The 27,960-nt window shown below is 43.7% G+C and overlaps 1 protein-coding gene across 6 annotated transcripts in view; it reads left to right on the top strand.

Annotated features, from left to right (window-relative positions):
- The window catches only part of Mmaa (metabolism of cobalamin associated A), a 33,729-nt gene that overhangs the window by 5,348 nt on the left and 421 nt on the right, over nucleotides 1-27,960 (top strand). Inside the window, exons 1-6 of one of the 6 annotated variants that reach the window (XM_059264297.1) lie at nucleotides 10,760-11,222; nucleotides 14,086-14,568; nucleotides 16,409-16,531; nucleotides 21,454-21,624; nucleotides 24,997-25,082; nucleotides 27,021-27,170. In XM_059264297.1, the coding sequence (XP_059120280.1) occupies nucleotides 14,130-14,568; nucleotides 16,409-16,531; nucleotides 21,454-21,624; nucleotides 24,997-25,082; nucleotides 27,021-27,170 (969 nt within the window). In that variant the 5' untranslated portion in view covers nucleotides 10,760-11,222; nucleotides 14,086-14,129. Of the gene's footprint in view, nucleotides 1-10,759; nucleotides 11,223-12,257; nucleotides 12,622-12,928; nucleotides 13,066-14,081; nucleotides 14,569-16,408; nucleotides 16,532-21,453; nucleotides 21,625-24,996; nucleotides 25,083-27,020; nucleotides 27,171-27,960 lie in introns of those variants that run through there. The other 5 variants (XM_059264296.1, XM_059264298.1, XM_059264300.1 and 2 more) reach the window with 5 other exon arrangements.

The following is a 27,960-nucleotide window of genomic DNA, read 5'->3' as shown; positions in this document are numbered from 1 at the left end:
TGTGGAGCACTGACTAGCTTGGCTAACTGTCTGGGAAGGTTGGGGAATGTGTCCCAGAGGGTGCTAGTTCAACTCAAGAGACATTGTCAGTCAAACAAGTGTTTATGGCAGAATAGACATAGTAGAGACCTGTGGATAACACGTTTCCGAGTGTGGTTGTACTTCTCATCTCTGTATGAGTCTGATAAAAATCTGCGTGTAGAAGTATAGCTAAAACACTAACCGCCCTTTTCACCTTGCATGTAGTTCTTTTCTTTTTTAGAAGATATGCTAATTTTATGTCTAATTTGGAAGTTGACATGCACATATATTGAATGTAACACTGAAGGTTACAATAAATAGTAAAAGTCTCATCAAGTTGATTCCCGGGTTAGGAAAGATCTAAATGAGGAATGGAGAGGTCACAGGTTATGGCAAAGATAATTAAATCATGAGTGGTTATTAGACATTTCTCATTTAAAAATCTAAATTCTAATCTTTAAAAAAAATTGCGGTTGCTATAGCAACTGTATTAATTTTCTGTTGGTGTGACTGTAGCAATTATCACACACTTAGTTCCTTAAGACAACACAGAATTATTTTCTTAATAATTAATTAATGTGTGGAGAGGGGCACATGCGCAGTCCAGCACGCGGAAGTCAGAGGGCAACTTGGTGGAGTTAGTTCTCTCCATCCACCTTTGCTTGGGTGCTGGGGCTCAGACTCAGGTGACCAGGCTGCATAGCAAGCGCCTGTACCTGCTGAACTCTCTTGCTGGCCCAACAGATCTGTTGTCAAAAATGGGTGTGTTGGTCATGGCGGGCATGGGTCAGAGCAGGCTAAAGTTAAGGTGTCGTTGGTACGGTGGTCCATCCTCGTCTCAGCGGAGTCTGCCTCTTTGGTTTTTCCCAGCCTCTCCAGTCAGCCTTCACTGAGGGCTCTTGGTCCTCTACTCCACCCGCAAAGCCAGCAAGTATAAATAGCCCTCATGCCATCAGGCTGTTGTTTTTTCTGCCTCCCTCCTCGTCTTAAAGGGCCTTAGTTATTCCACGGAGTCAACTTGGATTAAGTAGACTAATTTTTTTATCTTTAACTTAGCCAACTAGCACCTTGAATTCTATTAGCATACTTCAGTTACCCTTTGTAAAGTAATATAATATATTCACAGAGTTGAGGAAGTCCAAGACAGGGATACTGTCAGAGATGCTGTTACTATACACCCTAACAACATGCCGCTTCTCTAAAATCACAAAAATGTGGTCTGCGAGCCGGGCGGTGGTGGTGCACACCTTTAATCCCAGCACTTGGGAGGCAGAGGCAGGCGGATCTCAGTGAGTTCAAGGCCATCCTGGTCTACAGAGTGAGTTCCAGGACAGCCCAGGGCCACATAGAGAAACTCTGTCTCGGAGGAAAAAAATAAATCTAGGACTGGGAAGATGGCTTATTAGATAAAGCCCTTGACATCCAAGTGTGAGGACTGGTCAGGTCCACAGCGCCCACTAAATGCCTGTCAGGCATGGTGACAGAGTGTAATCTCAGAAGGCAGACAGGGGGATCCCAAAAGAGCTAGCTAACTAAACTAGCCAAATCAGTGAACCAGTTCAAGTGAGAGACTACCTCAGTATACAAGGTGGAGAGCAATTAAGGAAAACTTCGGACAGCAACCCTAGCCTCCACACACATGTGACATAGGCATGACTGGCCATATCCATATACACAAGCATGTGTCCCCCAACACACAGAAATAATAAAAAATAAAAATTCAATTTATTTTTGTGGATATATCTCCCCTCAACTCCTGGTTAGACCTCAAACCTCACCTCCCAGTCTTGAGCTTTCTATGGCTCAGGATAGACCTTTCAGCTAGATCTTAACTGCTTCGTTTCCCAGCCCACATCTTGTATAAAAACAGCTCCTTCAGAAGTCATATGGAATTTGATTCAGCATCACCTCCACTTGGTCCAAGCCTTCATCTCCCATCAGTACAATTACAATAATTTCCTCTCTTATTGTCTCGTCTCTGTTCTTACATCTTGTTCCTCAGTTCCTACTTTGGAGTTTTACATGGAATAGCCAGAGGTCCTTTTAAAAATTATGTGTGATGAGTTCTTGTGCTGGCTTCACATCTCATCTGTCTGTAAAGCCTTGTATTCAACTTGTCTTTAACAGTCTTTTCCTGAATTTTTTCTGGCTCATTCAGATCTAGCTGCAGTGACTGACAGACAGACTGACAGATGATGGATTTCCCCCCTAAGAACATAATGGCATCAACCTTTTTTGGTGTTGCTGCATTCCCAGTACTAGACTAGAGCATGACGCGCAGTAAATGCTCAAACATGTATTGGCTGAAAGCTTTGTAATCTACTTGGTTTGGGGGTCCCCCTCTTCCCTGTCATTGTATTCCTTTGGGCTTGTTTGGTAACAAGAGTAGTCATGGTGAGACCTGTAAATATAAAAAGGACATATTTTAAATAATTCTCATTTGTTTTTAGACCAAATGTGATTATCGTTTTCATAGGATGTAGGACTAGATTTGATAGTAAGAATGTTCTGTGGCATGAGGGTGTCTTCCTCTGTTCTCTAGCCTCTCTTCATTACAAAAATTCTTCTTACTCAATTTCAGAGATAGGCAGTTATGAATAACTATTTCCTTTTTGCCACAGGACATCTCTCTTGTACTAATATACTTCATTAAGAAAAATGTCAGAAAGAGCCCAAAGTCCTGGATTTTAGTCCTGGTCCTGTGACTAAGGACACTTCACTCATTCTTGATTTCCCCTTCTGTTAATTGAGACCAACTGTCATCATACTGTCTTCGTGGAACTAGAGAATAAGATCAAGTGTTTGAAGATGGTTTATAAATGCTATAGAGTGCCAGGCAAGTGGAGAAGTCAGTTCAGATCTGCAGTATCCTCTCTTTGTGGTAGTTTTGATTGTTTTTAAAATTGCAGCATGCCAGATGTGTCAGCCTTGAGGATTCTAACGGACAGGAAGTTCTAGAATCTGCCTTCTGTTTTCTATCCCTTAATGGCCCAATCCAAGGCTGTGTACTCCTCTTCTTCTTTTCCTTGCTAGGGAGCCTTGCTCAGGTTTCTTACTCTGGATTCTGTGTTACCAGAGTCTCATCACTCAGCTTCTCACACTGCTTCTAGATGTATATCCTACTACTGCTACTAATATTACTACTATTAGTACTAAGGTTGATTGTGTTGCCTCTGTAAAAGACTGTCATTTATCCATGACAACAGACAAAAGGTAGTTCTTTGGCTTCAGTTTTTGTCCTGGTTCAAACCCCGTCTCCTATCACTAGTTCTGTATAGCCACACCTCTATTTAAAATGTACGCATTTAAGGCCTCAGCCTGGAAAACCTGCCTCATTCTTTAGCTTTTTCATTCTTTTAGACTTAGTTCTGGCATTGACTACTTGAAGACTTGAACACCTCAGGAGTTAGCTTACCCCCACTCCCCTCCTCCGAAAAGGTATAGCCTCCCGTGGAGAGTCAGCAAAGCCTAACACATTCAGTTGAGGCAGGTCCAAGCCCCTCCCCCTGCATCAAGGCTGTGCAAGGTGTCCCACCATAGGTAATGGGCTCCAAAAAGCCAGTTAATGCACCATGGATAGATCCTATTCCCACTGTCAGGGGCCCCCTCAAACAGACGAAGCTACACAACTGTCTCACCCATCCAGAGGGCCCAGTCTAGTCCCATGCAGGCTCCACAGCTGTCGGTCCAAAGTTCATGAGTTCCCACTAGCTTGGTTCAGTTGTATCTGTAAATTTCCCCATCATGGTCTTGATGCCCCTTGCTTATATAATCCCTCTTCTCTCTCTTTGACTGGACTTCTGGAGGGCAGCCTGGTGCTTGGCCATGACTCTCTGCATCTGTTTCCATCAGTTACTGTATGAAGGCTCTATGATGACAGTTAGGGCATTCACCAGTCTGATCACCAGGGTAAGCCAGCTCAGGTACCTCCTCCACCACTGCTAATAATCTAAGCTGGGGTCATCCTTGTGGATTCCTGGAAATTTCCCTCACTCCAGGCTTCTCCCATCCCCATGATGTCTCCCTCTATCAAGATATCTCCCTCATTGCTCTCCCACTACGCCCCTGTTCCAGCTTGACAATCCCATTCCCCCATGCTCCCATCCCCTATCCCTACCCTTCATTACCTCCAGTTTGCTCTTGTAACTCTCATCTATTTCCCCTTCCTAGAGAGATCCATGCATCCCTCTTAGGGTCCTCCTTGTTACCTGGCTTCTCTGAATCTGTGGGCTGTATTCTGATTATCCTTTGCTTTACTTCTAGTATCCACTTATGAGTGAGTACATACCATGTTTTTCTTTCTGAGTCTGGGTTACCTCACTTAGGGTGATGTTATCTAGTTCCATCCATTTGCCTGCAAATTTCATGATGTCATTGTTTTTTTACTGCTGAGTACTCCATTGTATATATGTACCACATTTTCTTTATCCATTCTTTCGTTGAGGGGCATCTAGGTTGTTTCCAGGTTCTGGCTATTACAAATAATGTGGCCATGAACATAGTTGAGCAAGTGTCCTTGTGGTATGATTGAGCATTCCTTGAGTATATACCCAAGAGTGGTATCATTGGGTCTTGAGGAAGATTGAGTCCCAATTTTCTGAGAAGCCACCATACTGATTTCCAAAGTGGCTGTACAAGTTTGCACTCTCACCAACAGTGGAGGGGTGTTCTCCTTTCTCCACATCCTCTCCAACATACGCTGTCATCAGTGTTTTTGATCATAGCCATTCTGACAGGTGTAAGATGGTGTCTCAGAGTTTTCATTTGCATTTTCCTGATGTCTAAGGATATTAAACAAATCCTTAAATGGCTTTTGGTCATTTGAGATTCTTCTTTTGAGAAACTGTAGCCCATTTTTTTAATTGGATTGTTTGGTATTTTGCTGTCTAGTTTTTGGAGATCAGCCCTCTGTCAGATGTGGGGTTGGTAAAGATCTTTTCCGTTCTGTAGGCTGTCCTTTTGTCTTATTTACTGTGTCCTTTGCCTTACAGAAGCTTCTCAGTTTCAAGAGGTCCCATTTATTGATTGTTGCTCTTAGTGTTTGTGCTACTGATGTTATATTTAAGAACTGGTCTCCTGTGCCAATGCATTCAAGGCTACTTCCTACTTTCTCTTCTGTCAGGTTCAGTGTAACTGGATTTCTGTTGAGGTCTTTGATGCACTTGGACTTGAGTTTTGTGCATGGCAATAGATATGGGTCTATTTGCAATCTTTTACATGTTGACATCCAGTTATGCCTGCACCATTTGTTGAAGATGCTTTCTTTTTTCTACTATTTCCTTGGATTCTTTGTCAAAAATCAGGTGTTTATAGGTGTACAGATTAATGTCAGAGTCTTCGATTCAATTCCATTGGTCCACATGTCAGTTTTTATGCCAATAAAAGTAGAACTTGAGGTCAGGGATGGTGATGCCTCCAGAGGTTGCTTTATTATACAGGATTGTTTTGGCTATCCTTGGTTTTTTTGTTTTTTTTTTTTAACCATATAAAGTTGAGTATTGTTTTTTCAAGGTCTGTGAAGAATTGTGTTCGGATTTTGATGGAGATTGCATTGAATCTGTAGATTGCTTTTGGTAAGATTGCCATTTTTATTATGTTGATTCTACCTATCCATGAGCATGGGAGATCTTTCCATTTTCTGATATCTCCTTCAATTTCTTTCTTCAAAGACTTAAAGTTCTTATATACAGGTCTTTCACTTACTTAGAGCTACCCCAAGATATAAATATTATTTGTGGCTAGTGTAAAGGGTGTTGTTTCTCTGAATTCTTTCTCATCCCTTTTATCATTTATATATAGGAGGGCTACTGATCTTTTTGAGTTAATCTTTGTATCCTGCCACATTGTTGAAGGTGATTATCAGCTGTAGGAGTTCCCTGGTAGAATTTTTGGGGTCACTTATGTATATACTACCATATCATCTGCAAATAGCGAAAGTTTGACTTCTTCCTTTCCAATGTGTATCCCCTTGATCTCCTTTTGTTGTCTTATTGCCCTAGCTAGAACTTCGAGTACTGTATTGAATAGATACGGGGAAAGTGGACAACCTTGTCTTGTTCCTGATTTTAGTGGACTCGCTTTGAGTTTCTCTCCCTTAAATTTGATGTTGGCTGTTGGCTTGCTGTAAATTGCCTTTATTATGTTTAGGTATGTTCCCTGTACTCCTGATCTCTTCAAGGCCTTTATCTTGAAGGGATGTTGGATTTTGTCAAAGGCTTTTTCAGCATCTAATGAGATGATCATGTGGTTTTTTTCTTTCAGTTTGCTTATATGGTGGATTACATTGACAGATTTTCGTATGTTGAACCATCCTTGCATCTCTGGGATGAAGCCTACTTGACCATGGTGAATGATTTTTTTGATGTGTTTTGGATTCAGTTTGCCAGTATTTTATTGAGTATTTTTGTATCAATGTTCATGAGGGAAATTGGTCTATAATTCTCTTTCTTTGTTGCATCTTTGTGTAGTTTGGTTATCAGGGTAACTGCAGCCTCATAAAAAGAGTTTAGCAGTGCTCCTTCTGTTTCTGTTGTGCTGAACAGTTTAAAGAGTATTGGTATTAGCCCTTCTTTGAAATTCTGGTAGAGTTCTGCACTGAAACCATCTGGTCCTGGGCTTTTTTGTTTGTTTGTTTGTTTGGGAGACTTTTAAAGACAGTTTCTGTTTCCTTGGGGATTATAGGTCTATTTAAATTGTTTATCTGATCTTGATTTAATTTTGGTATGTGGTACCTATCCAGAAAATTGTCCATTTCTTTTAGATTTTCCAGTTTTGTGGAGTACAGGTTTTTGAAGCATGACCTGATGATTCTCTGGATTTTCTCATTGTCAGTAGTTATGTCTCCCTTCTCATTTCTGATTTTGTTATTTTTGTTCTCTCTTTACCTTTTGGTTAGTTTGGATAAGGGCTTGTCTGTCTTGTTGATTTTCTCAGAGAACCAACTCTTTTTTTCATTAATTCTTTGTATTGTTCTCTTTGTTTCTATTTTATTGATTTCAGCCCTCAATTTGATTATTTCCTGGCATCTATTCCTCCTGGGTGAGTTTGCTTCTTTTTGTTCTAGAGCTTTCAGGTGTGCTGTTAAATTACTAGTGTGAGATTTCTCTAACTCCTTTTTTTGTTTGTTTGTTTGTTTTTTTGTTTTGTTTTGTTTTTCGAGACAGGGTTTTTCTGTGTAGCTTTGTGCCTTTCCTGGAACTCGCTTTGGAGACCAGGCTGGCCTCGAACTCACAGAGATCTGCCTGGCTCTGCCTCCCGAGTGCTGGGATTAAAGGCGTGCGCCACCACCACCTGGCTTCTCTAACTTCTTTATGTGGGTATTTAGTGCTATGAGTCTTCCTTTTAGCACTGCTTTCATAGTGTCCCATAAGTTTGGGTATGCTGTACATTCATTTTCATTGAATTCTAGGAAGTCTTTAATTTCTTTCTTTATTTCTTCCTTGAACCATTGGTGATTCAGTTGAGCATTGTTCAGTTCCATGAGATTGTAGGCTTTCTGTAATTTTTGTTGTTGTTGAAATCTAACTTTAAGGCATGGTGGTCCGATAAAATACAGGAGGTTATTCTAATTTTTTTAATCTAATTAGATTTGCTTTGTGACCAAGTATGTGGTCGATTTTAGAGAAGGTTCCATGGGGTACTGAGAAGGTATATTCTTTTGTGTTAGGGTGGAATGTGCTGTAGATATCTATTAAGTCCATTTGAGTCATAACATGTTAGATCCCTTATTTCTCTTATTTCTGTCTGGCAAACCTGTCTATTGGTGAGAGTGGGGTGTTGAAGTCTCCCACTACTGGTGTGTGGAGTTTGATGTGTGATTTAAGCTTTAGTAATGTTTCTTTTACATATGTGAGTGACCTTGTATTTGGGGCATAAATGTTCAGAATTGAAACTTCATCTTGGTGGATTTTTCCTGTGATGAATATGTAATGTCCTTCCCAATCTCTTTTGATTGATTTTAGTTTGAAGTCTATTTTATTAGATATTAGGATAGCTACACCAGTTTGCTTCTTTTTTTTTTTTTTTTTTTTTTTCGAGACAGGGTTTCTCTGTGTAGCTTTGCCCCTTTCCTGGAACTCACTTGGTAGCCCAGGCTGGCCTCGAACTCACAGAGATCCATCCGCCTGGCTCTGCCTCCCGAGTGCTGGGATTAAAGGCGTGCGCCACCACCGCCCGGCAACCAGTTTGCTTCTTAAGTCCACTTGATTAGAAAGCCTTTTCCCAGCCTTTTACTCTGAGGTAGTGTCTGTCTTTGAAGTTGAGGTGTGTTGCTTGTATGCAGCAGAAGGATGGATCTTTGTAGCATGAATCTTAAAAATTCTTATTAATAAAATCAAACCTGTGAGCCAGGTATTGGGGTGAAGCTGGAAGATCAGAAATATAGAACAGGCCACAGCTAACCTCACCTGGGCAACTTCTCAGCTGGTCTTGTTTCCTCAGACTGGAAGCCTCTGTGTCCTCATATCTGAATGGCTCTCAGCTGAACTGTGCTGTTAGAAGCCTGAAAGCTTAACCAGACAAATGCTTCTAGTTCCTGGTCCTCACGCCTTATATACCTTTCTGCTTTCTACCACCACTCCCTGGGATTAAAGGCATGTGTCACCATGCCTGGCCGTTTCCAATGTGGCCTTGAACTCACAGAGATCCAGAGGGATTTCTATCTCTGGAGTGCTAGGATTAAAGGTGTGAGTGCCACCATTTTCTAGCCTTTGTATCTAGTGGCTGTTCTGTCTCTGACCTCAGATAAGTTTATTAGGGTGTACGATATTTTGGGGAACACAATACCACCACATTGTTTTTGTATCCATTCTGTTAGCTTGTGTCTTTTTATAGGTGAGTTAGACCATTGATATTGATGGATATTAATGACCAGTTAATTCCTGTTATCTTTTGGTGATAGTATGTGTATTTCCCTTCTTTGGGTTTTGCTGCTGTGGGGTTATCGATTGCCTGTGTTTTCGTGGGTGCATCTAACTTCCTTAGGTTGGAGTTTTCCTTCTAGTGCTTTCTGTAGGGCTGGATTTGTGGATAGGTATTGTTTAAATCTGGTTTTGTCTTGGAATGTGTTATGCTTCTGTCTATGGTCATTGAAAGTTTTGCTGTGTATAATAGTCTGAGCTGGCATCCATGGTCTCTTAGTGTCTGCATTATGTCTGTCTGGGACCTTCTGGCTTTCAGAATTTCTATTGAGAAGTCAGGTGTTATTCTGATGGGTTTGCCTTTATAAGTCACTTGGTCTTTTTCCTTTGCTGCTCTTAATATTCTTTCTTTATTCAGTATGTTTAGTGGTTTGTTGTGTGGTGAGGGGATTTTTGGGGGGGGAGTCTAGTCTATTTGGTGTTCTATAAACTTCTTGTATCTTCATAGGTATTTCCTTCTTTAAGTTGGGAAAATTTTCTTCTGTGATTTTGTTGAATATATTTTCTGTGCGTTTAAGTTGGTATTCTTCTCCTTCTTCTAACCCTATTATTCTTAGGTTCTTTTCGTGGTATCCCAGAATCTGGATGCTTTGTGTTAGGATTTTTTTGGCTTTGGTATTTTCTTTGACTGACAAATCCATTTCCTCTATTGTATCCTCTACACCAGAGATTCTCTCTTCCATCTCTTGTATTCTGTTGGTTATGCTTGCATCTGTAGTTCCTGTTCATTTACTCAGATTTTTCCATTTCCAGCATTCCCTCAGTCTGTGTCTTCTTCATTGTTTCTATTTCAATTTTCAGATCTCGAACTGTTTCCTTCACCTGTTTAATTGCTTTTTCTTGGTTTTCTCAGCTTTCTTTAAGGGATTTATTGACTTCTTCCAATTTTTTGTTTGTCTTTTCCTAATTTTCTTTAAGGGAATTTTTCATTTCATCTTTAAAGGTATTTTTAAGGTTGCTTTTTTCTGTTTCTTTTATGTTGTGATGATCAGGTCTTGCTGTTGTAGAACTGCTAGGTTCTGGTGGTGCCATATTGGTTTTTATGCTGTTGTATGTATTTTTGCACTGGCATCTACCCATCTCTTCCTCTAATAGGTACAAGAGGTATCTGTGTCTGAGGGAGCTGCTCTTGGACCACTCTGTGCTGGCTGTGTCTGTGTCTCCAGGAGCCACTCTTGGTCCAATCGGATCTCTTGGTTCAATCAGGGTTGGTGGATTCTGTGTCTCAGGGAGCCTCTCTTGGTCCTGTCAGAGCTTTTGGTCCTCTTCGTCTAATCAGAGCTGGTGGATTCTGTGTCTCACGGAGCCTCTGAGGTCACAAGAGGACAGGTGGGTTTGGGACAGGGAGTGGGTCTTGTAGATTGCAGGGTCGGGTCCAATGGGGGGTGTTGGTGGGGATGCCTGCCAACAGAAGTCTTCCCTGCTGGCCTGCACCTAGGGGGAAGGGAGTAGTGCCTCTGGGGCCTGGGGCCTAGAGACAGGACTCTCAGGCTAGGAGAGGAGACATTCACCTTTTGGTTCAATCGGAACTGGCAGATTCTGTGTCTCAGGGAACTGCTGAGGTCCCAGCAGGACAGGTGGGTTTAGGGCAAGGAATGGGTCTTGTAGACTGCAGGGTTTGGTCCGATGAGGGGTGTTGGTGGGGATGCAGGAGTCTTTCTTGCTGGCCTGCACCTTTTGGTCCAATCAGAGCTGGCGGATTCTGTCACAGCCAGTGCTCTTAGCCATTGAGCCGTCTCTCCAGCCCTAAAATATTTATTTTTTAATTACATGTTGTATGGGTATGTGCAAGTGAGTGCAGGTGCCCACCGAGGCCAGAAGAGGGCATCAGATCCCTTGTAGCTGGAATTACAGTATTAGTGAGCTACCTGATATGGCTGTTAGGAACCAAAGTTGGATCCTTTATATGAGCAGTATGTGCTCTTAACCATTGGTCATCTTTCTAGCCCCTACATTTTTGTTGTTGTTGTTTTAAGTATGTAAAGGGTAGTGATGGATACTTAATATTTTTTACACATTAAAAAAACTTGTCCTTTTATCAGGATATTTGCTGTGAGACTGTGTCTCCTAGAAAAGTCAGAAGTTACACACATGAAGTCTCACCAGCTTGACTGCCTAAACACGTGCTGAACAAAGACAACAACAGTAGACATGCTGGAGTGGGCAGGGGAAGTCCACAGGCCTTACCACATACGGAGGACTACAGCACCTAAGGAGTGCTGAGAGCGGGAGAAACGGTCAGCCCTCAAAATGTACACGCAAGTGACAATACAGACTGAGCAGGTTGTATTTAGGAATGCACATGCTTGTGTGTGCGTGTGTGTGTGTGTGTGTGTGTGTGTGTGTGTGTGTATGATGGATTTGAAAACGGGCAAGGATGGGGTATATGGGGGATTTGGAGTGAGGAAAGGGAAGGGGGAAATCATATAATTATATTATAATCTCAAAAATAAATTGTCCTTTTAGAATAAGACTAATTTATTTAAACAGAAGTTATAGTACCTTTGTATTAGTCATGATTCTGTAGAGTAATAGAACTTATAGAACAAATAGAATGAATATATATATTATATCATATATGTGACTTATTAGAATGGCTTACAGGCTGTGGTCCAGCTAGTCCAAAAATAGCTGCCTATGAACAGAAGGTCCAAGCATCCAATAGTTGTTCAGTGCACAAGGCTGGATCACTCAGCTGGTCTTCAGGACACACTGGAATCCTGAAGAAGTAGGCTCTAATGCCAGTTAAGGAATGGACTGGCCGGGGAGCTTAAAGCAAGCAGGCAAAGAAGGAGAGCGCTTCCTTCTTCCTTGTCCTTACACAGGCTGCCAGAGAAGGCGGGACCTAGATTAGAGGTGGGTCTTCCCACCTCAAAAGATCTGGATTAAATGTTTATCTTCCCATTTCAAATGATTTAATTAAGAAAAAAATCCCTCCCAGGTGTGCTCAATCATTTGGGTTTTAGTTAATTCCAGATGTAGTCAAGTTGACAACCGAAAACAGTCATCACAACCTTCCTCATAGTAGAGAAAAATTTTGTGGCCTTGGAAAATCAGAGCAGCTAATTTTACCAATTAAAAACCTTAACCCAGCCGGGCAGTGGTGGCGCACGCCTTTAATCCCAGCACTCGGGAGGCAGAGCCAGGTGGATCTCTGTGAGTTCGAGGCCAGCCTGGGCTACCAAGTGAGTTCCAGGAAAAGGCGCAAAGCTACACAGAGAAACCCTATCTCGAAAAAACAAAAAAAAAAAAAAAACAAAAAAAAAAAAAACCTTAACCCATTTCTTCTTTTTGCCTAGTAGAATGTTTATTACTAACTGTTTCATGTTCATTGGCCTCGAAGTACCATTTAGAGAAAGGACCTTGGAGCAATAGAGTAACTCAGTGTGCTGCAAGGTCTAGGGAAAGCAGCATGCACCAACAACCATAAACTCAACTGGGCAGGTGATGTCTCCCTACAGATTCTGGCTGACCCGGGAAGTGGGGGTGTGCCCCAGCATTAGAGTGTTTACAAATTGACATAATGACGGCAAAGACTGATGCTGGCCTCTCCAGGCTTCTCACAGGAACCAAGTCATTTCATCCTGACAACTACCCTGCTCTGTCTGACCTAGTCTTTTCACCCCAGAGGAAGTTGAAAACACAACGGTTAGGTGGCCTACCCAAAGTCATGACAGCAAAAGTGAGTGGCCCTGGCTCATAACTTTTGTCCCATTCTGACTCAACACACGTGTCAACTTTCTTTAATATAGTGGGAAGTTGTGTTGAGAATATCAGTAAAGCTGGAAAGGCTCTTCCCTAGTTCTGTGGTGGTTCAAACCGTAGCGTACTCACCTTCAGAGGCTGGCGTGGGTCTGGGAAGAGGCATTCTTAAGAGGCACCAGGTGCTTCTGACCATCTTTGAGATACACTGGTCTGGTTGCTACATGGCCTACACTATTTACTTCACATTAAGGCTTATTGTTGTTGATTGTGTACTTATGCCAGATTATTCAGGGTGTCTCTTTGAGTATGTGCACGCTCAAGTGCTGCACTCCTAATCACACTCCTTCTGTAGAGAATGAATAGGAGGCCAGCAGCAGAGGGAATCTTCTGAGCAGATCTTTTGTGCACGCCTCAGAATCGGGTATGTTGACCTGAAGAAATCATTAAGATGAATGCAAGAAAGAAAATGGCAGAAGATATCTACTCTAATGAGATTTTGTAAACATTTTTACATTTATTTATCGTTATTATTATTATTATTATTATTATTATTATTATGTGTGTGCACACACACTCATATGTATGCCATAGCACATATTTAGAGGTAGGAACTCCTGGAACTCAGTTCTTTGTATTGTGGATTCCCGAGATGGACCACAGAGTGCTAGCCTTATGGAGCACTCTTACAAAGGCCTTGTGTTGGTTTTGTTCACAGGGCAGTGTTAATGTAGGTTGTATTTTACAATAAAGTCATTTCATGTTTGGGGTTATTCTAACTGTGGCCCAGGAAGGCAGCCTCTCCTAAGTTGTAGTGTCCCAGTTAGTTTTCTGTTGCAGGGATAAACACCATGATCTAAAGCAGCTTGTCAAGGAAAAGGTTTATTTGGCTCACAGGTTATAATCCATCATCAAGGGAAGTTAGGGTAGAACTCAAGCCAGTATCCTGAAATGGAGCAGAGACCATGGAGGAGTGCCGCTTTCTGGCTTTCTCAGTCTCCAGCCTGGAGCTCACTGTCCCAGTCTGGAGCTGGAGTCCTGCAGGATTCCTGGAGGAAGTTGGCTCTGATACTGGTGAAGTATAGTATAGTTCAGCAGCGGGGTAGATGAACTGGCCAGTGAGAGTGAGGGCAAGCAGGCAGAAAGGAAAGCTTGCTTTTTCCTGACTCTGTGGGCTGCCACCAGGAAGTGTGGCCCAGATTTAGGGTGGGCCTTCCTGCTTCAAATAACCTGATTAAGAAAATTTCTTACAGGCACGCCCAGCAGCCTGGGTTTTAATTGATTCCAGATGTAGTCAAGCTGACACCCAAGATTAGTTATCGCATAAATTATCGAGAACCCTGATTATTCATGTCTTAGAATGCAGGATAAAGTCTCAGTTTTACTACTTCAGTGTTTTAATTATCTGTTGGACTCAAAAATGTGTTTTCTTCTTTCTAGGGAGTTCATAAATCACATTAAGTCAGAAAGTAGCCAGTTACAAACAAAATGAGTCTTCCCACGCTACTGCATCCTTACCAGCATCTCCTAAACAGCCTTAGAGTGCCTTCCCCACGGCTCCACTGCATCCTTCACTCAGGTCGGCATCCTGCATCCCGAACCCCAAGTGCACCTGCAGCCAAGCCCCCTGGACACCAGTGTACTAAGTGGCTGTTGCTGTCTGGAGGCCTAAGGAGAGCATTATGTGCCCAGGCAACCTCGAAGGACCACACAGAAGGACTTTCTGATAAAGAACAAAGATTTGTGGATAAACTTTATACGGGTTTAGTCCGCGGGCAAAGAGCTTGCTTAGCGGAGGCCATAACTCTTGTGGAATCGACTCATGCGAGGAAGAAGGAACTGGCTCAGGTGCTTCTTCAGAGGGTCCTGGCCCACCACCGAGAGCAGGAACGGCTCAACCAGGGGAAGCCCCTCACGTTTCGAGTAGGTCGGTTTTCTGTTTCTGTTGCTCAGTGAAAATGGTTTTCTAAACTCTTCTAAAATACATCCACCTTCTGTGAGGTCAGATGGAGGTTTCTTTCCTTGAACATTTGGATAAAATTAAATGATGTGTTTTACAAGTATTAATCTTCATATATGGTAAAATTACCATGACCATTTGAAGCAAGCCTGTGTAGTCAGTAAGAATTCTGTTGTGGCAAGACTCTTGCGGTGGATTCCAGAACAGAAGTGCACCCAGAATGAGTTGTTAGCAGTGTGCTGCTCCTGGCAGTCTTCAGATGCTCATCTGGACTGAGTTCTCCTGTTTTCCTGCCCTACCCGTCACAGTTGGAAATTCTGTTTCCTTGGTGTTTTGTTTTCTCTCTTGAACACAAGTCCCACCTTTTCTTCTTTCCTTTTCTTTAGTCTTGCTGTGTCTCACAGGCTGACTTCTAAGCCATCCTCCTGCCTCAGCCTCTGGAATGCTGGGATTCCAGGCATGTCCTAGGACTCTAGCCTCTCACTCTCACTGCACTGAGATACTTTTCATTGAGCTTCTAGGGGTGGCTCTAACCTTCCAGCCATCTCTGTGCTACGATTTGAAAGACGAGATCAGGAATGGATATGAATGTTTCAAAGACAGTTTCACATATAGGTCTCCAACCAGTCTTTGTACCTGTCCCTCCATTTCACATTTCTTCCTCAAAATGAGAGTCCCACACTGGTCTTGATAGTCTTTATGTGTTGTAGACAGACTAGCACACACCCAAGGAGAGCACCCAGCGTGACAAAGTGTCTACTTACAGTAGACCTTAGAGAACCCTTGAAGAGAGAAAAGTCTTAGTGTTTGCTTAGCAAGTCACACACACATTCTCAGGGCCTCCTGGGTGTTCTACCTGATCTTAGTCCTGAGACACTCCAGTCTTCAGTCATTTTATCATCATCATAAATTAAAGCAACATGAATTTATTCAGCCCCTGTAAAGGTGCTCAAGACAGAAAGCTGCCGTGAGCTGTAGTAAGGACCTAAGCCTGCCATACCCTGTCTGTACTCCTGAAGATTGTTGAATGCCGTGTTTAATGTTCTGCATTGAATGGTGTGCCTCTCATGCCTGCAGTGTATGTCACACACCATATTAAACATTCTCATTTAAACCTTAAACCAGCCTGCAAAGACTGTGCTATTGCAGCAGCTGCTGGCCTGAGGAGGGTGCTGAGGCACTCGGAGGGCTTGAGTGGCACCGTACAGACCACAGCACTAGGGTGAGCCCCCATTGACAGCTCAGGGTTTACCCCTTACCTGCCATGCTTGACTGAATTTCCATGTAGGGCCTTCCCTGCCTTTCTGAACACCAGGATTTTTTTTTTCAGATTTCCCTTTATTGAATATTTTCTTAGTTATGAGTGAGACTACAGAAAAATGTACAGAAAATCACTTTCTCAATTACTAGCAGTTTCGGAGTCATGGATTGTTTTTCCAGTGGGCCAAAGTAGAAGTAGGGCAGGTGGAATAATTACCCACTGTGACGAGAGGGTGGCAGGTGTACAAGGTCTACACACTGAAACACAAGCAGTGAAGTGTGTGTCCCTAAAGACCTGCACTACAGGGAAGGGGAAGACACTTTGTCATTGGTGAAAGCGGACTTTATAAACATGGACCTTGGAAGTGTTTTCTTCTGTCTCACTGTTACTTGGGAATTAGATAAAGAGATGCGTTTTCCACTGACTGCTTTAAGGCGTGTTAAAATATGTCAATGATGATTTTCATAAATTAGAGGAAACAGAAGGTAAATTAATGTTTTATTTATCAAAACTAGTCATGGTGCTGATTTCATTATTTCACTATAGGATTGTCTGGGCCCCCTGGTGCAGGGAAATCAACCTTTATAGAATATTTTGGAAAAATGCTGACTGAGAGAGGGCACAGATTGTCTGTGCTAGCAGTGGACCCATCTTCTTGTACCAGTGGTGGTGAGTATGGCTAACATTTGTACCTGCACAGCTGATGGGCTCTGCTACAGGTTAGTGGGAATTGACAGTTAGGTGACTACTGTGGAATATTATTTTAAGGTGTGTGACTTTTGTTTATGTTGTATTTGTTTAACTCTGTGAAGCTGTGTTACTGTGCCTGTCTAAAACACCTGATGATCTAATAAAGACCTGAACAGCCAATAGTGTGTCAGGAGAAAGGATAGGTGGGGCTAGCAGGCAGAGAGAATAGATAGAAGGAGAAATCTGGGAGAAGAAAGGAGTAACCAGAGAAGGAGGAGGACATCAGGGGTCAGCCATCCAGCCACCCAGCTACACAGCAAGTCCTGGAGTAAGAGTAAGATTTATAGAAGTAAGAGAATGGTAAAAGCCCAGAGGCAAAAGACAGATGGGTTAATTTAAGTTAAGGAAAACTAGCTAGACGCAAGCTAAGCTAAGGCCAAACGTTCATAATTAAGAATAAGCCTCTGTGTGTGATTTATTTGGGAGTTGGATGGCCGGCCCCCAAAAGAAAAAACAACCAACAACAAGTGACCTCTAACTGCCATCTGAGTTTGACCTCATGAAAGGAACCATTCCTGTTCTGCAGAGTGAGGTGATGTTGGCTATTCATGCCAACTCAGAAGGCAGAGATGGCTTTCTCTGTTTTTTGTTTTTGTTTTTGTTTTTGTTTTTAAAAAAAGGCCCCACCCCTGGAGACCTCCAGCTGCCAGGCTCCACCCCTAGACTACTTTGGTTGCCAGACCTGACCCCTCCCCAACCTGAGGAGCTCCAATGGCTATGACCGACCCACAGACTTCTCTAACAATCCTAATGGCTTTAAAGGCTGTTCCTAGCTCTCCCACCCAGTGACCAGGCCCCACCCTACAGAAAAAAAAATCCCACCAATCCCTAATCTTGCCCCAAGATCAGGCCATAATCCCTCCAATCCCAGGCCACTCGAAAGCTCCCCTGACCCTGAAGCCCTATAAAGCTCTGTCTTCTGTTCAGCTCTCTGGAGCAGAGGCAGCCACCCTCCTGGGTTTTTCCCTCCTAATAAATCTCTTGTGTGAGGTTTGTTGTGTGGTGTGACTTTGTGGTATTTTTTGGCTCCTGACTGCCAGGATGCCTTTCTGGTCTAAGATGTAACACAGGTGAAAACTCTGGGAGTTAGTGAGGAAGTCCTGAATCCACAGAGCAGGTCAGCTGGTGGGTAGCTCAAGTAGGGTCAGAGGGGCCAGAAGTTAAGGCTGATCAAAGGACACACACATCTCAGCCCTTTTGTGATCATGCCTAGGGCCAGCCCTTCTCACAGTCTGTTTCTCCAGTGGGCCGTACTTCTCAGTTTCATCTTCATAGTATTGTAGCATCTCTTCAATTAAACTTGAGGGAACAAAACGTATAATCGTTTATAACTTGTCCCCTGTCTGTTCTATGCCCAGTGAAGCAGAAGACGCTCGAAGGCCCATGTAATGTGCTGCTGTCTTCCTGCAGCAGTCCACAGAGCACACTGTGCACTGCAGTGTTTGGCAATTACTTGCTGATGTGAGGTCATGCAATCACTCAACATTTAATTTGCAGCTCATCAGAGATAAAATGAATATAAACTTAGCTCTCTAAGGACCATTTAAAGAAAACATATAAAACCTTTCCTATAAATACTCAGGAAACATCCCTCCCCCCCTTTCTCTCTTTGTGGATTAAGCTGCTCAAATTACAGTTACTCACTGAGTGGGCATGGGAGTGCCTTGTCTAGGTGAGGCACCAGCACAGCAGGGACCATGCTGCAGGGTGGCTGTGACGTGATGCTCTTGGCCTTGTCCAGCCTTATGTCTTAGGAGGAAGACAGGCAGCACAGGCAGCCGCACTGTGTGGGGCTCTGAGGAGTAAACACTGGGTACTTAACGGGAGTGTTTGGTTCGTGTGCCGTGGTTTTCTGCAGAAAGTAGTATTTGAAAGACCTTTGGTCAGTAGAGAAGTAGATAACAGTTCTTGTTACCTTTTACTGAGAAGTGTGGATCAGAGGCTTCAAAGGATTTGGTTCACTATAAGAGAAAGTTTAACTGTAAATGAAATTATACTCAAGTTCCAAGATTAACTCCATGTCAACTTGTTGTCTAGCTTATTTACTGTTTTGAACTTTGTAAGTGAAAATACATGAAATGTGTTAATAAAAGGCTTTCACAAATAATCCTCATTTTCATTCAAGAGAGAAGGCCATTTCCTTTCCACCTTAATGATCTAGAGTATTTACCATAGAAAAAGAAAACAATAGCTTGAAATAGGAATTAATAACAGAACTGATGTTATATCCTGTGATTAAGCACATAGCTCTGTGTCTCCTGACCTCCATTTTCTGGGTGTATGTGTGTAGATATGTGTGTGAACGGCAGGGGCACCTCGGCTGTCAGTCCTTGGGAGCTGCCCATCTTGTTTTTTTGAGACAGAATCTCTCACTCTCTTGGAACCCACCAAGTAGGGTATGTTGGCTGGTCAGTAAGTTCTAGTAATCCACCTGTCTCTGCCTTCCCGGTGCTGGATAACAAGCGTGTGCCACCAGGCCCGATTTTCTTACAGACTTCTGAGGGTCAAACTCATTTCCTCATGCAAGACAAGCACTCTCCTGACTAAGCTGTGGTTCCTAACCTTTCTCAAACTGAAAGGGAAGGATCCTAGTCTTAGGGTTTTAAAAAAGTGTGTGTAATCCAAAAGAAAAAATAAATGCAGGTAAATAGAATATTATAAATATGAATTCCTGGTCTATGTAAATATAAATATAATTGGAAAATAGCACTAAATTAAAGTTAAAGAGCATTAATTCCTTTGTCCACCCTTCTGCTTTAGACTTGTAAACCTTCCTGTGATGGCCTTGAAACAGGTCACTCTGGGTCTACAGATAACTGTTGGGTTCAGTGGCAAGAGCAGCTCTATGGAAGAGTAACTTCATAGTGCTGTTCAGTGTGGTGGGCTCCATAGCGTAATATGCTGTAGCTCTGAGGATAGACTGTGCACTTCCACACGGGTGAGTTCAGGTGGAAAAGTACTTTAGGAAGAAGTTCTGTGTGGACTGAATGAGGTAGTTGAGGCATATGGGAGGCATGTGCTCTAGAATCAGTGCCTGTGAAAAGGCTCTAACATGGAGCAGTAAACGAAAGGTATACCTTTCAGGACCTTCTCAGTCTTTACTGTCTGCTGTGGTAGAGTTAAACATACAGGTAAGAAAATCCCCACTCCTCATATGTAATTAGATGGCAGAAAGAAATTAGTGGGCTGGAGAGATGGCGCAGTCATTGAGAGCACTGGCTGCTCTTGCAGAGGAACCGAGTTCAGTTCCCAGCACCCACCTGGCGGCTGGCTCCCAACCACCTGTAACTCTTGTTCTGGGGGGATATGAGGCCAGTGCCTCCAGCCTCCAAGGACACCTGCACTCCTGCACACATACTTACATGTAGAATGCACACATAGACACCTAATTAAAAATAGTAAAAATAAATATATTTTAATTTAAGAAAAAAGGAAGTAGGAAAAGGTAATAGTGGTTCCAGGGCCTTAATTCTTTCAGAATTTTCAAATACTGATGTTTGCTCAAATACTACAATTAATTCAAAAAATATAATCAATCCATTCCTTCTGTATTTTGAGTACCTCCTGTAACCACTTTGTTTAGCGTTCAGTGTACAGTAGCTTTAGGATGAGGTTCCTAGACAAGGAACTTACGCTGTAGCTGTGGCACATTTTCGCAGCCGTTTGGTGGAACTGGTAGCAATCCGTTGTATGTGGCGGCCGTCCTATGAATGGAGGTCTGCTTGGCAGAACTATATCCACCCTTTATCCAGTGGGGCCAATAGCATCATGCCCCCGTTTGTGACAATTGAGATGTCTCTAGATATGGCAGATTTCCTGTAGGGGGGAGAATTGACCCTGCTTAGAAAACTGTCATGTGAAGGAGATAAGACAAATAGCTATGGAACCCCAAGATGTCTTGTAGGAATACTTTTCTATCTTTTCACTGTACTTTCCAGTATTTACTGTAGACTCCACATTTTCTAACTGCAGGGAAGGTATTTAGAAAGAGCAGACTGGGACTAAAGGTAGCTTCGATACATATTTCATAGTACTCGCATAAGGCTGATAGAGTGTCATTTGTACAAAGGAGAGAATGGGGAGTGGAGGCTGTTCTTGGTAATAAGAAAAAGGAGAGCGTCACTGAAGTTTTCTCATGTCCTCCAAGGTGCCAGAAGATTGCAGAGCAGATACTGTGTACTGTAGAGATCTACAGCAAAGGACGCGTCATAAAAAAGTTCTAGAAAGACTATCTGAAAGAAACAGGTCTTCAGTGTATGGAAGACAGACAGGGTCTGCTTTTGTTAACGGGTTCTGAAGCATACATTCCATTGCTACACAATCTCCTGTGAGCCTCACCATGACTTGTTGTCCCATTTATGAGGAGAGGAGGGGTTCAGGAAGATAAAAAGAACACCACAAAATGAAGTGGCCAGGGGCAATAGAGCAGGACGCTGATTTGACCACTTGTAAATGAGTGACAAGAGGACACAGTAGATGCCCTGGTAGGACACCAGCAAAGAGGCAGACACACCAATGTCGATGGCTGTGAAGAGACCACACTGCTGGGCCAGAGGGTTGGCTTGGTCCTGGGAGGCTGACATTGGTCCAGGAAGATAAAGTAGGATTGGTGCCTAGGGAGCATGGTTTAGATTTGAACCTCTAGTGAGTTTGGGGAGCCCTTGTTGGTTTTCAGGAGCTTGGAATGATCCAATGGTTACACCACTGTGAGTTTGAGTAGAACTTGGTAACAGTGAAATATTGGAAAGAACTGTCATAACTCATGTCCCCTTACAGTTCGATGATTGGTAATTAGTTCTTACAACTCTTCCATGATTGTGAAGTGTAATTATGTGTTTTAGGATCCCTCTTAGGTGATAAAACCCGGATGACTGAGCTATCAAGAGATAGGAATGCATACATCAGGCCATCTCCTACCAGAGGGACTTTAGGAGGTGTGACAAGGACCACAAATGAAGCTATTCTGTTGTGTGAAGGAGGGGGATATGACATCATTCTTATTGAAACTGTAGGTAAGTGTGATATTCTCTTTCATAAAAATAATATACCATTATAATGAATGCTATTTAAAGATAATAACAACCGATTTCACTTAGTTCATTCAGCAGATATGAAGTGTAATTAAATACAAGCTATTGCCCAAAGGGCAATGTGAGTATGTGGGCTGTGCTCCCCACCCACAAGAGCCTTCCCTATGAAAGATGACAGTGACCCACATGTCTGCATAGCAGCTTTCTGTGTGCGGGGTTGGTAAGAACTAGAAGGACCTTTGGAAACAAATCACAGCACTGCGTAAGCACACTTCATGTCCACAGTATTCACTACGGAAGTCTGGGCAGCTGGGACCTCGGGACTCTGAGGCTGGCTAGTTCATCATTAGCACAAAATGTGTGGAGTGAAACATCAAAAGGACAACTCCAGGCGTCTGCGTTCTTGTGGGGAAATGCTCTTTTGGTTTACTTTGTGGTAAATGTGTGTGACACAACCCAAACCAGTGTTTGGGGGAGTCAGTGAAGACTTCCCAGAGGAGGGAAAGTGGGTGTTAATGGCGCAGACACAGAGACAGCATGGCTCATTCAGAGAAGTGCAGCTTGCTCAGGCCACTTCCGACACTGAGGGCAAAGAGAGGAGCTCAGAGCAGTGGCCAGGGTCAGGTTTTCTTGTGTGCCCTGCCAAAGAGTTTCCTTCCTCTGAAGGGAGTGGGAAGCCACACGTGTCTTTGGAGGGAACCATACAGCAGAATGAGGAGTGGTCAAGGTTCAGAATGGAGGTGGGAAGTAGTTAGACCATGGTGTCAGTCAGAGAAAGGGGATTCGGGCTCTCCTTCAGGTAAGCAGGGCTGGGGAAGAGAGATGGAGCAAAAGCATTGGCAGCGAGTGGGCCGGACTTTGTTGTTGATTAAATGTAAGAGATGAAGGAAGGGGGGTTGGAGCAGCAGAGAGCACCGTGGAAAAGGGTGAAGGCAGAGTACTGTGAGTTCAACTATCAGTACGTTACTGTGACATGCAAATGTCCAAGGTGACATGGTTTTAGGAAGACTGGGCAGTAAGTACAGACCTCACGGTTATCAGCATGGCTCATAGCTTTGTACTAAGTTATAAATGTGGTTTGGGTTAAAAAGAAAATAGGGAATAAAAATGGAAACTAGCCACATTGTTTGTTAGGATTACTGTCATAAACTTAGACCCTCGGCATCACCCCGCACAGGTGTGGAAGCTGGAGCTGCGGTCAAGGCACCAGCAGGTGGCTTTCTGCACTCTCCTCCCGTGTGCAGGTGGCTGCCTTGCTGTGCCCTCACATGGGCACTTCCCAGGCACGTGCACCTTGGTGTCTCCTCTGCCCACAGGGCACCAGTCCCACTGGTTAGTGCCCCATCTCCGCCTGCAGTCACACTGACGGCTGGGTTTTCAACGTAGGACCTGAGGGGAAGATAGGCCTAATTTAGTCCCTAAGTAGTCAGCACCGGCCTTGGGAAGTCCACTGTTTAAGTTTGAGTGGAGGAAGAGCTGCCTGAATGACAGCAGGAGAACGAGAGGAGAGGGCAATGTAAAAGCCATGTGTGTTACTCAGAGTTCTCCTAGAGGCTCAGGGTGACAGTGACTCCGGGTAAAAGGGGTGTTGCTGTCTGAAAAGCCTGGGGCCGGTGGTTCAGAGAAAGTGTAGTTCTACACCTTCAGTCCCTCAGGATGCTGCTGGCGTCTCTCTCTCTGTCCTTCTCACTTAGTTTCCATCCTCAAGGTTGCTCATGACTGATGGAGTGCTGACTGCCCCACCTGGGTTCCAGATAGAAGGAAGGAGAGGGAATAGGAAATAGAATGGAGAACATAAAGAGGACACCCAGCTGACCAGCCTTCTTCAAAGAGCTCACCTGGAAGCCCCATCTGCTGACCTTGACCTGCCTGAAAGGGACCTTGAAATGTGGGCCTTGACCTGGTACACTGGCACTCTAGGGAGGAAAGGAAATGAATAGATAGAAGTCTCTGTACCACAGAGAGGAAGAGTTTGCAGGTGTTCAAGCTAGGGATGCAGATCAAAACAGACAGTGAGCATCAGTTAAGGTTTTCCAGAAATTTGGCCATAAAGAGAAAGAGAGAAATACAGTGATGGTTGAGGAAGCTGTGAGATGTTGGTTCGTTTTTGGTTTCAAGGAGGAGTGGGGCTTAGGAAAGTGGACGGGATGGAGGTCCTCATGAGCCGTGCTGCCCACATCAGAACTGCAGCGTGGCTGGCCTAGCTGAGGCTGTGTTGACATCTGTCCACAGAGTGGGAACGGGAGGAGCTGGGAAGTGCTTCCTTTGTTTGACACGGTGAAAACAAAAGAAGGAAACTGACTGAACACATTTAGGAGATGTGTGTAAGTTTTGTCTGTATGTATGTCTGTCACCACATGTGTTCCTGGTGCCCAGAGAGGCTAGAAGAGGGCCTTGGATTCTTTGGAAGTGGAGTTGTGAGTCACTAGCTGGTGTAAAGATCCAAGCCAGGTCCTCTGCAAAAGCATCCAGTGCTCTTGACCACTGACCTGTCTCTCCAGCCCCTCGAGGGCGTGGCTTTTATGAGACCCTTCAGTGGTACTTGGCTGCAATCGAGAGGTCTCCAAGCATGTTTAAAGAGGAGAGAATTGGGGCTTTGCAGAGTGGGAAGAAGGACGAAAAGGCAAAGGAGATGAAAATATTCTCAGACATGGTTTAAGACTAGAGTCTCAGTTTTCAGGCCACTTTCTGATGAAAGAGAAGCCTAGAGAAAGCTTTAAGGATAGGAGAGAATGGAAGTCTATAAGACAATAGTTCCTCAACCTTGGTAATGCTGTAGCCCTTTAATACAGTTCCTCATGTTGTGGTGACCCCCAACCTTAAAATTAGTTCGTTGCTATTTCATAACTATAATTTTGTTACTGTTATGAATCATAATATAAATAGCTGTGTTTTCCAATGGTCTTAGGCGACTCTTGTGAAAGGGTCATTTGACCTCCAAAGGGGTCACGACCCACAGGTTGAAAGCCTATGCTGTAAGGTCTTCATCCAAAATATTGGTCTAGTGAGAAAAGAAAAGATGTGTTGGCACATTAATCCAAACTCATGCTAGCAGCGTTTGGAGGTGGGGCCTTTGGGAAGTAGTTAGGGTTGGATAAGGCACCAAGCATGAGGCCCCTGCAGTGGCATCCAGGACTTTCCACACAGAGGAAGAAACACCTGCATCAGCATGCTTGCTCTCTGAGTAGATGCTGCTGGCTCTTTGCATGTGCACTTGCAACAGGACTTTAAAGGGTTAATATGTGGCCATGAAGATGAGGAGTGCAGTGAAGTGGAATGGAAATGAGCCTGTGAATTGACAGCAGAAATGTTACAGCTGAATGTTTTAAATAAAGCCGTGATTTGAAATTGCAGGTGTGGGCCAGTCGGAGTTTGCTGTCGCTGATATGGTTGACATGTTTGTTCTGTTGCTGCCGCCAGCGGGAGGGGATGAGCTGCAGGTAATGATCTGGGTGCCCCAGCCCTCCCGGTAGGTATCTCTGAAAGTGCAAATGTGAAGCGTAGTGTTGTTGTGAGTTAGGTTGAAGGTAGTGTAGGAAAAACATTGTCCTCTAAGCTGAAGTACATGAGCCACAGGCAGATTCTCTCGGTGTGTGTGTTTTTTTCTCAACCTAAGTTAAATGGTGTGACTTTGAGCTACTCACACAACTTACTCTTCCCTGTACGGCATGCAAGTGACTGGAATAAATGGAGGGCTTCGGACCAGAGACCACAGTATGGCGGCTGTTGTAGAACACTTGGCTCAGCAGTGATGGGTGCGATACCGTTGTGTAGCTTACATACTGTCCACCAGTACAGCACTCTCCTGTCAGTCCATCATTAGCCAGCTGGAGTTGGTGCAGATTTCACAGATACCAGCTCTGCCGGCCACCTGTACCACTGAGCAACTGCCTAAAAGCTGAAGGTTCCACTTCCTCTCAGGTTCCATAATCCATTAGAATAACTCACAAAATTCAGGAAAGTCCTGTAAGAGTAGGTTTATGACAAAGGTATCCCAGTGAAGAAGAAACACACATGAAGCTCTGTGTGTGTGTGTGTGTGTGTGTGTGTGTGTGTGTGTGTGTGTGTGTGTCACTGACTGGGACGCATCCACACGTAGAAGTTAGTATGGGGAGTTTCCTTGTGCAAGGGTAGGACTTGGTATGTGGGGAGGAAACAGACACACCCATGATTGTGTGAAAGATTCTCTTCTGGTGGGTTTAACCCAGGGGACTAAGGTGTTAAGTGATCAGTCACCAGAGTGACCCCAAGCGAGTGACTTTGGAGTTAATTGTCTAATGTTGATGAAGAATAAGGACTGGAAGAGAGGTGAGCAAGTGAAAGTTGATTTTATCAAGGAAAAAATAAGACCTCTGAAATGGGAGGGGTGGTCCTAAGAGAGGGGACCATCATGCTGTTTAGTGGTCTTTTGTGGGACTTACATTGGGAAGTGGGTAGAGCCTGAGGCACTCCTTACTGAGATTCATCATTCTTTGGGCACATCATGAACCAAACCAGTAAGAGACCTGTTGTGGAATGTTATTTTAAGGAGTGTTACTTCTATTTATGTTGCATTTGTTTCACTCTGTGAAGCTGTGTTACTGTGCCTGTCTAAATACCTGATGGTCTAATAAAGAACTGAACAGCCAATAGCAAGGCAGGAGACAGCATAGTCAGGGCTGGCAGGCAGAGAGAATAAATAGGAGGAGAAATCTGGGAGGAGGAAAAGAAAGAAGGAGCCAGAGAAGGAGGAGGATGTCAGGGGGCAGCCACCCAGCTATCCAGCAAACCATGGAGTAAGAACAAGATTTACAGAAGTAAGAGAACAGAAAAAGCTCAGAGGCAAAAGGTAGATGGGATAATTTAAGTTAAGGAAAGCTAGCAAGAAACAGGCCAAGCTAAGGCCGGACATTTGTAAGTAAGTAAGAATAAGCCCCACACTCTTGTGTGTCCCCTGGCTCAACTAGAGACAGTTATGCTTTGCTCATCCAATCTAGGCAGTGGTCACATGTCACGGTCACCTTTGTTTAATCTCTCTACTTGCCTTACTTATTTTGTAGGCTACTGGTCAAATAATTTCCCTTCCTTGTACTCGGGCTACATGACTAGCTTATAATGTACCATAGGTTCTCATTCTTACTTCCTGCAGTGAGCTGAGGTGGGGCTAACTTTGTCTAAGTGAGATGATGTGAGCTGCCTCCTGCCACTCCATCAAATTTTTCTTGATCATCTATTTACTCAAAGTCTGGATATATTTCACCAAGTTAGTCTCTAAATTTGGAAGGGATGTTACAGATGACTTCAGTAATTCCAAGAGCGTCTACTGGTCGTTCTTTTCTCGCTCTAGGTGAGAGTAAATGGAATATTTCTGATTAGTGTGGTTCTTCTATTCTCTTTAGGGCATCAAAAGGGGTATAGTTGAGATGGCAGATCTGGTCGTTATAACTAAATCTGATGGAGACTTGGTTGTGCCAGCCTGCAGGATCCAGGCAGAGTACGTGAGTGCACTCAAGTTGCTGCGCAGGCGCTCAGAAGTCTGGAGACCGAAGGTTGGCATGCGTTCTTCTGTTTTCACTGAGTGGACTGTGTACCGTAGGACAGAGGACGTGGGTCTCAGGCTGGACATATGGACGTCTTTGCTTGAATGTAAAGACTACACTTTGAAAACTCTGAGAGTCAGAGTTTATAGTTGAGCTTAAATATCATCTTTCAAGCACAGGGTTAGGTAAGAGATGAGGCTGCTCATCACTTGCTGTAAACCATTTGAGAGCGATAGGAGGCCATCCTAAAAGAAAGCCCTAAAGGTTATAGAGCACTTAATGGTTTGATGTTCTCCACTAGAACTTGAGTAGCAGAGCAGAGGCTTATGATGTGATGCTTGCATTCCCATTATTTTCAGTAAGTTAAGAAAATGAAGAATAATAGTGTAGGAAACAGTGCAGTTGCATTGGCTGGCAGTTTGTCTGCAGGAGGATGCTTGCCCTGTTAGTAAGGAATAAACAGTAGTCATCATGAGAGCAGCAGACTTTCTTACTGTTGGTTTCTCTGGGGACTTGTGGGGTGACGCCATCTTGTCCATGGAGGTGCTGGGTGCTCAGCCTTGCACTGACTGGCCCAGGAATGGAGCTCTTCCTCAGCTTGGCTTCATCTCTGGCACTCAGACCTCAGGGAGCCCTCCCTACCATTGTCTCTGTTCATCCTATGACACTCACAAGTCCTCTGGGATTCCCATGACCATCTATCTATCTGAGCCATCCTAATTTAAAATACATTTCTGGGCTAAAGAATTTGGCCTTAAGTCAGCGGCTTATTTCTGTTGTGCCGTTAGTAACCTGAGGC

This window comes from Peromyscus eremicus, chromosome 5, assembly GCF_949786415.1.
Source record: "Peromyscus eremicus chromosome 5, PerEre_H2_v1, whole genome shotgun sequence".
Classification (NCBI taxonomy): domain Eukaryota; kingdom Metazoa; phylum Chordata; class Mammalia; order Rodentia; family Cricetidae; genus Peromyscus; species Peromyscus eremicus.
This window is presented reverse-complemented; position numbering and strand designations above follow the sequence as displayed.